This window comes from Mauremys reevesii, linkage group 5 (genome assembly GCF_016161935.1).
Source record: "Mauremys reevesii isolate NIE-2019 linkage group 5, ASM1616193v1, whole genome shotgun sequence".
NCBI classification, from domain to species: Eukaryota; Metazoa; Chordata; order Testudines; family Geoemydidae; genus Mauremys; species Mauremys reevesii.
The window spans coordinates 14,377,287-14,391,019 of record NC_052627.1 but is presented as its reverse complement, the minus strand read 5'-3'; the positions used below and the strand labels follow the sequence as shown (position 1 = coordinate 14,391,019).

At 45.2% G+C, this 13,733-nt stretch overlaps 1 protein-coding gene across 9 annotated transcripts in view; it reads left to right on the top strand.

Moving 5' to 3' along the window:
• Positions 1 to 11,487, top strand: part of LOC120406986 (protein FAM47E-like) — a 69,400-nt gene extending 57,913 nt beyond the window's left edge. For 8 of the 9 annotated variants that reach the window (XM_039542243.1, XM_039542244.1, XM_039542246.1 and 5 more), the window contains 7 exons: positions 1,562 to 1,940; positions 3,361 to 3,518; positions 5,309 to 5,465; positions 6,060 to 6,266; positions 7,521 to 7,673; positions 9,311 to 9,388; positions 10,197 to 11,487. In XM_039542243.1, the coding sequence (XP_039398177.1) occupies positions 1,575 to 1,940; positions 3,361 to 3,518; positions 5,309 to 5,465; positions 6,060 to 6,266; positions 7,521 to 7,673; positions 9,311 to 9,388; positions 10,197 to 10,328 (1,251 nt within the window). In that variant the 5' untranslated portion in view covers positions 1,562 to 1,574 and the 3' untranslated portion in view covers positions 10,329 to 11,487. The remainder of the gene's footprint in view (positions 1 to 1,561; positions 1,941 to 3,360; positions 3,519 to 5,308; positions 5,466 to 6,059; positions 6,267 to 7,520; positions 7,674 to 9,310; positions 9,389 to 10,196) is intronic. The other variant, XM_039542248.1, reaches the window with a different exon arrangement.
• Positions 11,488 to 13,733: the final 2,246 nt, after the last annotated feature.

The window sequence follows — 13,733 nt, the reverse complement described above, 5'->3', positions numbered from 1 at the left end:
AAACCTTCCCCTAGAAGAGAGGGGAGCAGGAGGTTCTATTTTGTCTGTATGCTCTCAGAAATGTCTGTAGGGCTGATGCAGTCTCAGTGCGGTTTGAGAGCATGCATAGTGAAGAGCAGAATTTAGAAACAAGCCTCAAATTCATATGCACATACTGATTTTCTGTGTCTTATAACTTAGCCAAATCTGGTGGATTTTCATGGAGATAGCAAGAGACACCTCATACCACAGGACCATCTTCCTGCCAAATTGCAAGTTCTGTTCCAAACCAAGGAGGCATTATGGGCAGCAATTGTAAAATCACTTAAACCTCATTGAAAGTTACTTAGGTTCCTCATTGTCTAACTATGCTTTGAAAATGGGACCTTGGTGCTTTTGAAAAAAATTGCCCTAAAGCTATTAAAAAAACAAAAACAAATAAACTCTAAATTGGTAAAACTATGTGTTTTCCCTGATCTTGTTCTTAGAAATGACTAAATCATTTTCAGTGAAACTTAAAAAAGCCTGAGCAGTTAGAATTTGTCAAAGGTCTGGGCAATTGAAGTCGCATAGTAATGAGCAGTAATAACAACCTGAATAGTAGAACTGGTCAGAAATTTTCCAACCAACAGTTTTCCATTTTAAAAAAATGCACATTTGACAAAATCTAAAAGTGTCATGGGAATGTATCAATTTCCACAAAACTTTTGTTAGAATTATCACAACATTTCATTTTGACTTTATCATTTTGGTTTGACTATCACTTCAGTTTTGATAGTACTGAAGAGTTATGAACATGACGGGAATGGAGGTTGTTCGTAACTCTGAAATGTTCATCATTCTGAACAAAATGTTATGGTTATTCTTTCAGAAGCTTACAACTGAATATAGACTTCAAACAGCTTTGAAACTTTACTATGAATAAGAAAAATGCTGCTTTCCCTTGAATATTTTTAGTAGTTTACATTTAACAGAGTACTATACTGTATTTGCTTTTTTTTTTGTTTGGTCTCTGCTGCTGCCTTGCGTACTTCCAGTTCCGAATGAGGAGTGTGGTTGACCGGTCAGTTCGTAATTCTGGTGTTCGTAACGCTGAGGTTTTAGAGTATATATATACTATACATTAAATAAACTGTAACATATAAACCATAATATATCAGTAGAAATGATAAAGTAGAAACAAAATGTTTCAACCTTATCTAAATCAAGGCTTTTGATAGAAACGAAATATTTCAGAATATTTCATTTTGCAAAAAATTCCCAGATTTGACTTTTTTTTTAAACCAAATTTCAACATTTCCCCAGGATGGCAATTCCGTCATTTGGCCAGCTGTACTTTATAGGATCACTACCAGCTTCCCCTAGAGCAGTTCTTAGGGCCAGGCTTTTCTCTGAGGTTGAGTGATGGCGCAAGCTTGCCTCTTGGACAATGTGTGCCAACATGGTGGAGTTGCATAGTGATTTGGAATTTGAATATTTAACAACGCTACAAATAAGAACACCAGAGAGACTCCAGTGATGTTCATGTGCTTCATTAAAAGCCCCATTACTTCCAGCACTGACCAGAAATGTTTGCTTTCAGGTACCAGAAGAAAATGCCGTCTAAGTACTTTCAAGAACACAACAAACGGAAGTTCTCAGATTCCCTTAACAGCCAGCGCTGGAGATTCTTGAAAAGTGGCCTGGATGATTTCAGAAGCGGCTTCCCTCCACCGTCTGACAACATCATCATCTGTGGCACAAAGGGGCCTGTACCGATTGTTCTGCGTAATCGAGCATCTGATGCTTCACGCATGGCCCAGCAGAAGGGAAGGAAAAAGTGCACCAAAACCCAAGTCAGTCCTTCCAAGCTCAGTCCATTGCAGAAAGCCAGGCGGGATCGCGTTGCACAGACAGAACACTGCCTGAGCCAGCACCCCCTAGCACTCTACTCTCACCTGGAAGAAAGCATCCCTCCCGAGGTAAAGTCCTCATCGCTGCTGCTGTTCTTCTTTCAGACAAGTGCCTTTCTGGCAAGTTTAAACACAAAAATAATTCAGTTGTCAGCTGTTCCTTACATATTCTGAAGATTTTCAATGTGACTCATCATGGCAAGGTGAATGATCTTAAACATAACGAGAGAGCTGAACTGGTGTCAGTTTTGAGTTTTGTCCCATTATTTGCAGTCAGTGAACCTGTCCCCATTCATTTGTCGAAACGTAACATGAGACAGCATCTTTTTAAAGGGCTGCTATAGAAGTCAAGCACACGGGGCTGTATTTAGGCAGAGTGTGTAGCCAAAATTAAATTACCAGACATCAAATATAACCGGATATTCCATGGCAGTAAGTGTCTCTGCTCAAACGTAAAGAGGTAAGAGTTTGACCAAGACACCAGAGCAAGTCCTGACCTGATCCAACTCCCATTCTTCCCCAGCCTGTCTCTCGAGCAGCCCCATCTTCCTCCAGCCTCTGTCCCTGCCCATTCCCTGCTTCATGCAAAGAAGCAGCAAAGAGTAGTCAGCACACAGTTCTACCTCTGGTTTGGGGCAGGGAGCTTCTGGCACAGAGCTCAGAGGGACTCTGTACAGGCAAGCTGGGGGCAGACAGTGAAGGTGAATTAACATGGTCATTTGGAGAGGAAGGGACCAGGCAAAGGGGCAGGGTTAGTCTCGTGTTGGGAGAGGGGCATGGAAGAGAGGAATTGATGGCAAGCATACTCCTCGTCAGGGCAGAATGCCATGAGGGAACATACTGAGGTAAGGATAAGAAACAGTAAGATCATCAAGAGAGTGTATTTAGTGTGTCAGGCAAACTCTTCGAAATTTGAGGGGTAAATGAGGAATCTTGGGTCTGATCAGTAAGACCCCAGGTCACAGCGTAGACTCAACTTCTGTCCTTAGGTTATGAAACAGAGGGACTTTTGATGAGATTAAAGGCAGTAAATTCAAAACCAATGAAAGAAAAATATTTTGCACAATCTATAAGTAGACTGTGGAACTCATTGCTACAGTATACAGTTCAGGCCAAGAGCTTAGCATGAGTCAAAGAAGGACTGGACATTTATATAGATAACTATCCAGAGATACAGTAGTTAATGCTAAACAAGGTTTTGGAAGGGATGTTAAACCTTATGCTTCAGGTATGACACCAATCTCTAACTACTGGGGGATTGTATGAGTCCTTCATGGGGGCAGATTATCCCACAGCTCCCAACTCAGGGGTTTCTTGCACCTTCCTCTGAGGCATCTGGTGTCTGGGACAGGTGAGTGGACAATAGGACTGATTCCATCTGTTCATCGCTATGCTGTCCAGGAGCTTTGTTTGTAATGTGCCTCCTTACGCAGTCTCCATGGGAACTGCGCTGGTGTGAATACCGTGCTCTGTTCTTGTTATCTCTTAGCTTTTCGAAGAGGTTGTGGGCGTCCTGGATCCTGAGATGCGCTTGAGTAGTGAACGTGGATACGAGGATTGTGACCGGGACAGCCATACCCCTCAGCAAGTGCTGTATCAGCCGGAGGATGGGAAAAGTAAAGAAGCATGTCCCAGGTCATCAGCCCTGTGAGTACTGGACAGGACAGAGCGAGTAGCACCAGGGCCACCTGAATCCACCTTCTGCTGCTGGGCCTGGGTTCAGTTCAGTCCAATCTCTCTCCTCTGAATGTAGCTGTATTGAAAGAGAGGAGTTCCCTGTTTCTAAGGCTGGGGGCACTCCATACTCTGTGCCAATTCACCTTCAGAGAGTCTTGCCTGTCAGAGCATGTTTCACAGCCATGCAGAAGAACTGGGTCAGGGAGTGACTGTGGGAACCCATGTTCCCCAGATAGGTGGAGAACAAACATGGCCGACACATGACTTTTAAAGTGTCTATTTACACAGGTGATATGGTAACAGTGCCAATTAGGGCCAGACACAGGTGAATTCTCTGCTGATGGACACCCCAGGGAACGCTGACAAAGTCAGTGGTGTTTCATGGGACAAAAGTCAGCACAGGAACTTGGCACATGGCGCAAAGCAAGTGTCCCCACATTACTCTTTTCTGCAAATACATCTTAATCCTGACACATAGCCCCCGGCTATGTCAATCCTGGTACTTTCCTGTGCGGAGAAGGACAATTGTCACATTTCCTTTCCATATTTGTAACCTTTGTACAGTATTTTGACTGGTATGTCCAAAAAGAGTTTGGGAGTCATCTAGACCCACATAATATAGCTTGAGGTGGTCAGTGTTCTGAGAAACACCTCGTGTCTTTTACTGAAAAAATATTTCTCGGGTCAACCTTTTTAACAAAATCTGATACCAAAGGGACAATATTTTTAGTCTTGCTTTGAGCAGGAGATTGGACTAGATGACCTCCTGAGGTCTCTTCCAACCCTGATATTCTATGGTTCTGTGATCACAAAATACCCTTACCTGCATCCTTCAGATCAGTGGTCGGCAACCTTTCAGAAGTGGTGTGCCAAGTCTTTGTTTATTCACTGTAATTTAAGGTTTTGCATGCCAGTCATACATTTTAACGTTTTTAGAAGGTCTCTTTCTCTAAGTGTATAATATATAACTAAACTATTGTTGTGTGTAAAGGAAATAAGGTTTTTAAAATGTTTAAGTAGCTTCATTTAAAATTAAATTAAAATGCAGAGCCCCCCAGACTGGTGGCCAGGACCCGGGCAGTGTGAATGCCACTGAAAATCAGCTCGCGTGCCGCCTTTGGCACACATGCCATAGGTTGCCTACCCCTATTTCAGATTATACTGAGTATAAACTGATGTCCTAGAATACAGTAGTTAGTCTTGCCTAGAGGCCGCTATCAGGAATGTGGTCACATTGTGCTGGGTGCTGTACAAAACCACAAGGAGACAGTCCAACTCCAGAAGAGTTTGCAGTCTAAACCAAGATGAGATATTCAGTAGTGATACAACAAGCAGGTAAGGGAGGATGAGGGTTCCAGTGACAGAACGGTGTAGTGACAGACATGTATCATGTGCCAGTTTGAAGCGTTGTTTGTTTTTAGCCAGATTACCTTTTCCCCCCAGAAGAATGCAGATCTGAACATAGGCCTGGCCTTCAAACTGTGGGACTTTCGCTAGAAGCAGGATAGGTGGCTTCCCTATGTTTGTGAGACCAGTTTGAACCAAGTCCTCCAGAGGTGGATGTTTAATGCATGAAATCACCGTGCTATTTTAGTCCCAACTATACAAGTCATTTGGACCATTTGTGAGCCAAAGCAAGATAAACACAAGTTTTATGTGGCCCTCTGTAGTAGTGACTGTGCCATGCCAGTTATTACTGGGTCTCGTTTGTGCTAACCAAAGACATTTTAGGTGTTATTTTATAACATTAATATCTTAAGCAGCAAGGAGTCCAAAGGCAAGAATCCGCAGTACACCTACCTGTCCAAGAAAGAGGTAGCAGCAAGGGAAAAGGAGGCCAGTCTGAGCTACGTTCCGCCCCTGGATGAGAACGTAAGGCGAGTGACTAAGGAGTTTTGTGACTGGGTGGATTCTTTGGTAAGTAAAAGAACCTGTAAAACCCAACACTCTCATTCCAGAAATGCAATGATCAAGACTGAGGCCAATGTTCTCCAGACTTGAGAACCTAAATATGACTTTGGATGCTTAGCTTCAGGCACCCAGGTCTGAAAACGTTCATCCTAATGTACAGGAATGTTTGGGGCGTAACTGAGCTCAACCAGTTGGAAAGCAAGCAAACAACAAATGACTTATTCTGGAATACCGTCAAGTCAATTTGTTTACTCAGAGCATTTCCCTGCAGGAGTGGGACATAGTGTACCTGTCAGATTTCATATAGCTGCTCCATTCTTGAGTCACGTTCATTTATTTGATCAACATTAGTTCACCAATTCACGGAGGGTTGTTAAATCAACTTTAAATGTGCCTACAGATTACTATGACGGGCACATGTTAAACATGTAAAAATCAATAGAATCAGCAGAAACCAGCTGTGGCTCAAGAGATATACCTTGGTTGTCCTAAGGAAGATGAGGTCTGGGGATATGAGTGCTGGGCCGGCCAAACCAGAATGATAGGGAGAAAAGCCACTTTTTCCCACTCTTACGCTGTGCAATTGGGTTATTACTGCAGGGAGGAGAAAAATACAAAGTGGACGAAGCCACCATTCTGAGCTTGTTTGACACTGGATATGAAACCAAGCTGGTGCTGTCTGTGCCCATCCATGTTGTGGAACTAAACAATGTGCCAGCAGAGCTGAGAAAGTATATGGGTGTTTCACCTCCACCAACCGCTGTCAAGAGTCCTCTTCGGAACAGGTGCCGCCCATGCCTTGCCAAGGTAAACAGGCCTACACCTACATTTCCAGATGTTTCTAGTTATTTTAGGAGCCTTAATTTTTGGGTGCCCATCTTGATACGTTAAAGGGGCCTGGTTTTCAAGAAGTGCTGAGCACCCGCCTTCTGAAAAACAGGTTCCTCTAAAGTGTTTGAAACTGGGCACCAAAAATGGAGGCACTCACAATCGCTGTCTGTTTTGAACATTTGTGGACCCTTATTTTTGCATGGGGCAATACTTTAGAAAAGGCAGGATGGGAACTTTCCATACAGTCCCTTTACCGGCCAAACTGCCACTGACTGGCAAAGTTTTGCTTGTATAAAGTACCTGATCCAACACCCGCTGATGTTAATTGAAAGACTGTGGTTGAACTCAGTAAGCTTTGGATCAGGTCCAGAATTGCAGGCTCCCAGCCAATGGGCCAAATTCAGCAATGGTGTGAGATGGTATATTTAGACCCTCTTAAACCTATGCTGGTGTAACTCACAGACTGGGGAGCAAGTGCAAGTTAAAAGTACAGGATGATCATCTTTTAACTTACAAATTCTTACCCCTCCTGTTCATGGCTTTTCTTGCTACGCGCTTTCATCTTCATCACCTAAAACTTGGGCAAAACATTATCTGCCAGCCACAGACCACTTGTGTCAAACCTGAAGAGGAAGTGACATTTCTGACAATTTTAGGGGAGAGGGCAAAGTTGGGCTAGATCTAGGCTTATAGCAGAAAGCAAATCACAAATGTAGCTAGGGAGAGATTACTGCTTCTCCATAATTGTTGCTAGTTTTGCTTTAAAGACTATGATGGAAAGACATTCACTAGGTCAGTGACTCCAGAGCTGTGATCCTCTGAGACATCCCTGGTCATCCACAAAATTAACAAGTCTGAGATGAGAACCAAGCAGTGGTTGCCTGCCTGGAATGAAGGGAGAGGTTCTGTGAGAGGATTGCTGTCTTGTGTGGATCCTTGCCTAATGCTGTTTGCAATACAAAGAAAAGTCAATGCGAGCTGGTAATTATTAGAGATAACCAATGAAACATTCACACTTATAGCAGGGCTAGGACTTATACCTGCTGTAGAGATCAGTGGGAGACATAATCAGCTGTACTCAATCCATCTCACATTCAATGAGTGCCGGATCCCATCCATTCATAAGGTCTGACGTTCCACCCAGAAAAAAGCAGTGGTTCACATACATATGGTGGGAGGAGAGGCAAACGCAAACATGACTAGAGAGTATTACCAATTATCTTTTTACAGGATCCATCCCAACCAAAATGGGAGAAGATCAGGTATGGAGCCTGGTACCTTGAACCAAAAACATGGAGAAAACAAAGAGCAAATGAACCTTTAGAGGATCCAAACACAGCAGTGGATACCGTTCAGAATTTAAGGAACCAGTTTAGTGAAAAGGTACCGCAAGCACCCCTGGAATCTCTGTGGTATAGTTCCCAACCAAGTGAATGGGCTTACATTGTTACTGGAATACGCCTGCACACCATATATTGTCTGACGCAGTCACAGGGCGGGGAATGGTTTATATTATCCACCCTACTCACAGTTGTGGTCCAGACATGGCACTTAATTTAGCCCACACTAAATGGTGGCACAGCAATGCCTGTATGTGGCCTGCGATTGTAAAAGGCAACTACACACAGACCAGCAGTTATTTTGAAGGATTTTGTTTTAATTCAAGTGATTCTTTAATGCAGGTGAGAGTGTTTTGCTTCAGTAAATAAGCAGATTAACCAGATACTTTCCAATGTGGCAAAAATTCATTCCCTGGGAGGGATCAGGCATGTGACATGTCAGCTCAGAAAGCATTCGGTTTTGGCTGCAATATCCACCCGTAAAAACAAGGGCTCAAATTCATCACAGATGTAAACAGACAACTACCCCTTACATACATTAGGGGATGTGATGAGTCATAAAAAATGCTATGATGAAGTGCTACAGAAGGTCGAGCATTATTATCAGACTGATGGTGAACAGCAGAGGGGCTCATTCTGTAATCACGGCATTTACATTTTGTTCTAGCAAACAAGTGTCAAAGTGGTGCTCACATCTCCCAGACTCCCTAGATTTATGCTTAAGGAGCAGTAAAGATACTCCTGGCCCACTAGAGGGCAGTGCTTCCGAAGTTAAATCCAAGAGTTCAGCAATTGCTCACTGTGAAAGAGGGGACCAGATTTTCAAAGCAATGATTGTTATACAATCTTGGTTTGTTGAATTACAGTGAATAAGTGGCGGCCTCGTTTTCTACTTTAAAACTATCAGAGAGCATCAGATTCTAGGACCCGTCATAAAGATGCAAAGGGCTTCTTTTGACTCACTCTGATGTCAGACCAGATGGGTTCTGTTAGCTTCAGACCAGGAGTACAAGAGGGTTTGAATGTCTCTGAGAATGAAGGTTAGAGACAGAGGAATCCTGCAAGGAAAAATTGGTGGAGACAACCAAGGTCAATAGACTGCTTAGGTGGAGAATAAGATTTGGGTTTGTTAGTACTGTTTAAGATAACAATAAAGGCAAAGCCCGGGGAGAGGTAAGTTTGAAATAGATCCTGTGTTGGGAGTAGGATGAGAAGTCTGCTTCATCCGAAAGCTTTACAAAATCTGCTGATCCCTGATTTGTTAAGGCATGTCTTGAAAAAACAAGGTACTGTACAGTTCAACCGTACGTTATTGGGCTCGATAGTGTTCGCTTACATAGTAAGGAAGAATAATTTCCTCTTCTGCAAGAATTCCTGGGTGAGTTCTATGGCCTGTGGTCAAATTAGGTGACCGTAAATTTGATTATGATCTGTTTAAAAAAAATCACGCTTCAGGGTTGTGAAGTAACCAGATCTCTATAAAAGCAGCAAATCAGAAATCAGTTAAGCTAATTACGATGCCTAATGGTTAATTGGTGTTTGTTGTAGTGATGAGAATTTCACAGAAATCCCCTTTGTGGTTGATTCAAGGAGGGTGTAAATAAAAATAAGTTTCACAAGCTTGTTTTAAGTTTTCCTTTCCTATGAAGCTGTTCAAGTCTGTTTTGGAAATTCCCCTAGGAGGCAGAGCTCATGCAGCTCCATGGAACACAGGCTTTTAAGGAATTCCTCGAAAGGAAGGGCTACCGGAAGCCTGAGGTAAGTCAGTGAGAGTGTTAACAGCTGGTCGACATGATCGCAACAGCATGGGCTGTGGTGCCCTAGGCCTGTGTACTCAGGAATCAGAGCTGTGCTTGCTGTAGCTCTGGTCAGGGACCGTTGTTCCTAGCGCAGGCTCCCTGACCCACGTGGACAGGGACTTTTAGTCTCAGACCCATACGAGAAGCTGGGTATACAGCCATGCTGTGCACTAGCTAAAGGTGTAATTTATGGGCCCCATCCACACAACAAGGTGTAACGTATCCAGGTACCATGCTTTAGTGTGGTTTGGTTCTGCTCAAGCAAGCCAAGAACAGTGCTCTTAGCTTGGGGGCCAGATTCAAAATCCTGATGCAAGCTTATGCCACTCCACGCTAATATCAGGCCTGCATTTGTCCTCAGGGCAGTTAACACAGCTTGGATAGATCAGTTCTCATTAAGAAAACGAACTCAAAATACGCACTGCTCAGGGAAACAGCTTAAACCCATCTGTTAATAGCATGTTGGAACAGTGCTGCTGGCATTTGGACAGGATTTTTAAAAGGTGTAAGCGTAAGAGAAACTTGCACTTCCGTTGTTACCCGTATAGTAACCTGCATATACAGAACATCTCATTATCGTGCGCTATCAGGCACCATTCCATCAGGTCTAAACTGCCTTCATTAAAAAAAAAACTATATGTAAACACAAATCTCATTGGTTTCTTGATCCCCTGCAATTCCTTTAAAATATTTTTGTATTAAACAGTCAGCCATTTAAGTGCCTTGCTAGTAAGTGTGTGTGTGTGTGTGTGTGTGTTTTGTTTTAGTTCCTCCTGCAGATGCTGGCTGCAGGGGATGCTAATGGAGCACAAGAGCGGACTTCAAAGGGCTACAAGAAAGAGTCTCTGAAGAGACCTGAGGGGATCAGAGAAGGATCTTCCTCCACAATTGTTAATTAACACAGAGTTCTCACTTTATTCACAAGAAACAGAAGCACTGGTGAAACTGCTCCTGGAAGTCCCCAAAATAGTAATCTCAAAGATAGGTTGGTTGTTTCCTTCTTTAGAAATTGCTAGTCAAATACAGTTTAAAGAGAACTACTTGGATTTATGAATTCCAGACACATGCCAGCTGTCCTGGCTGCTCAGCCATGGTACAGGCTGGCTGGGACACCCGGTTACGTACTAGAAATTTCGGCTCGACTCTACTGCACTAATTTAGTTAAGAATCATGGTCTGGTTTGTTACTTGCTAAGTACCAATGTTATGCTCAGTGCTGTGTTGTCCTTTTCCCGCAAGGAGCTTGCAATCCAACAACTAGATAATTTCTTTAGGTGCATAAATGTTACCAATCTAGGTGTCCCCACGAGGCATAGTGTCTCAAACCAAGTCTACGCTAGAAAAGGTTTGCCTTCAGAGGCAGTGTAGCTTATACCATTCCCCAAGTGAAATAAGCTATACGGCAAAAGTACTTTTATGACACTGTCTATGCTATGGCTTCTGCTGGTATAGAAATTCATTTTAAAAGAAAAATCACCTCCTTTAACCAATGTTGTTATATCAGCAAGAGTTCTAGTGTAGACGTGGCCTCAGAGCAGCGTTTCTTCCCTGATTACTGTTTGCACCAGGCATAGGTACTGGAAGGAGGGGTGCAGGGGGTGCTGCAGCACCCCCAGGTTTTGTGCCCACCGGCCCCGCATCCCTGCCATCTGCCATCCCGGTCACCAGCCCCTGCCACCCGCTGTCCTGGCCGCCATCCCTGCTGCTACCCGGGGGCTCTGCTGCCAGCCCCAGGTCCCACTCAGCCACCCACCCCAGGTTCTGCTCAGCCACTGGCCCCATGCCCAGGGGCTCCACTGCCGGCCCAAGGTCCCGCTCAGCCACTGGCCTCGGGGGCTGCACTGCTGGCCCCAAGGTCCCACCCAGCCCCCAGCCCCGGATGCAGGGTCCCGGCCACTGGCCCCAAAGTCCTGTCCACTGACCCCTGGATCCCAGCCACTGGTCCCTGGGTCCTGGCTGCCAGCCCTGGGATCCTGGCCCCTGGCCCCGCATGAGAGGTCTCGGCTGCCGTCCCACTGCCTGGGGCTCCACACCCGTCTCTAGCTGTGGCCTCAGCCTCTGCCCCCTTATTCCTGTCTGCGTCCCTCCTTCCCGGAGCCATGGCCCTGCTCCTGGCCCCAGCTCTAGGGGGTGGTGAGGGGCACAGACAGGGGCAAGAGGGGTTCAGCTCTGCACCCCCACTCCAAAAACTGTTCTGGCGCTGCCGGCACCAGAAGGAGGGGAATGTAGACATTTGTGGCTGGCCTATATGCCTGCAGCTCCCAGTGGGGCAGTGCAGCTCTGCATCACCTCCTGTGTTTTACAGGCACATTAGAGGGAAGCAGAGGAGGGAGAACGAAGGAGGAAGGAATAATTTTGTGAGGGGAAGAAAGCTGGAAGAGCAGAGTAACTGGCTGAGGGGAGCTCTGGGGACAGAGCTGAATGCAGAATGTGCATTACATTATAGTCCTTAATGTGCTTGTTTCCTTGCAGATTTTTCCTGCCATCTGGCCTGGCCAGCCTTGGTTGATCTCTGTTGTCCATACTTGGTTCGCTGCAGTCTGGCAGCATTTTTGAGGAGCAGGGCCCTATTCAGTTAATCTTGATGTACATTTCAGTCTTTACTGCAGATTGTCGAGCCAACCCTGCTTCCAGCTTTGGAATAAGTGTAGATTTCCCTTTACTGAAAGGGTCTCTAAAAAGCTAGCAAAAATCTCTTTGTTAGTCTCAAACTAGTGGGAGCAGCACCACACAGTTACAAATTAGCATGAGGACAACAAACTCACCGCCCTGGAGTATTTAGAGCAGGTGAGCATAGGACGCCATCAGTTTGTGAAAAAGCCAAGCTCTGAATACTTTGTGCAGTGTCTAGGGACAAAAATAGCTCTGGTCAATACATCCCTGTGCATCCTGATACAGAAATTATTGCAAATGGGAGATGCCCTGGAAAAGAACCGTGTCTGATCTTATAGGCCAATGGTAGAGAAGTCAGGAGGGGGCACCACCCACTACAGTGGTGGCAGCAGCAGCAGGAAGTCCTGCCTCACTGAATTGCTTAGATAAAGAACAGAGATGGAATATTTTCTTCATGACAATCATGTCAATTACATCAGACACAATTACTCACATATAGCCTAGTCCCACAAGCTACACAGTGATCTAAAGTCTTTGCCAAGCAATGTATCCGCCATCAATGTTCCTCTCCCAAAATTCGCTAGGCAGCACCTAAACGCTTTCCTCCTCTAACACTAACAGAGACCTAGGAGGGCCTGTGTTATAAACAGCCCCAGACGGCTCCTCTTCCCAGCATGTTGTGCTATGAGGAGATGAACTGTTTCCTCCCTCTTTCAATAGCCAGGGAAGGACCAATCTCTCGGCCTGTTTTCTGTTTGGCTGGTTTGTTTGCTTGGTTGGGGCTTTTTGCCTAAACCCAGGCCACCCCTGTCTGATAACGAGGCCGGGGGAATCTGAGGTCTAGATACCCCTCCTTCAGTCTCAGAGTCCTAAATAAACAATTTGGAGGGACTCAGTCCTGCTTTCTTAAAAATGTGGAGTGAAAGCCTGGTGCTATTGAAGTCAATGGGGCCAGGATTTCACCCATGGCCTTTCCTACCTGCCAGGGATGGCTTGCTGTGTTACAGAAGAGAGGGTCTGAGCATGTAAACCTGCTAGAAAAAGCCTCCTGTTCCTCTTTGCTTTGCTTTCCCCCAGCCCCCAGATTAGATTCCTCTGTTGGTATTACTGGGTGCCCCAAACTGTGCTTCAGTAGGGATTTGGGGACCTAGGCTCCAGTTCTGCTCCCTTGGAAATAAAAGTGAAAACTCCCATGGACTTCACAGAAGCAGTATAGGGTTTCTAGTGAGTGATGTGGAGGTAACCTAGTGAGTGTGGGCTTGTTGCATGTCTTCTGGGACTGTCCTGTTTACTGAAACCAAATTTGTGCCTTCTTCTAACCCCATTTTATTGGGCATAGTATTCTGGGTGGGTTTTTTACACTCTCTGAGAGCACGTGCTCTCCTCTGGCTGTGTAGCACCAGCTATGGGAACAGTTATTCCTACATTTTCAAAGCACGGCACCAGCTTTTGCCCATGAGACTTGCTGTAAAGTCCACTTGAATCCCCCTAGGAGGACGGGCCATTCTCTAAACCCAGGTGGGCAGAGACAGGCTGTGCCCACCCCTCTCACCGGAAGTTAAGAGGCAGAACAGGAAGTATAAAGGGTAGACCACTCCTGAGGCTGGAAACCGAAGAGGAGCCCTGCCGAGCTGAGGGCTGGCTAGAGCTGCCAGCCGACTGAGGCGTCACTGGGACTGCCGCTGGCCATCT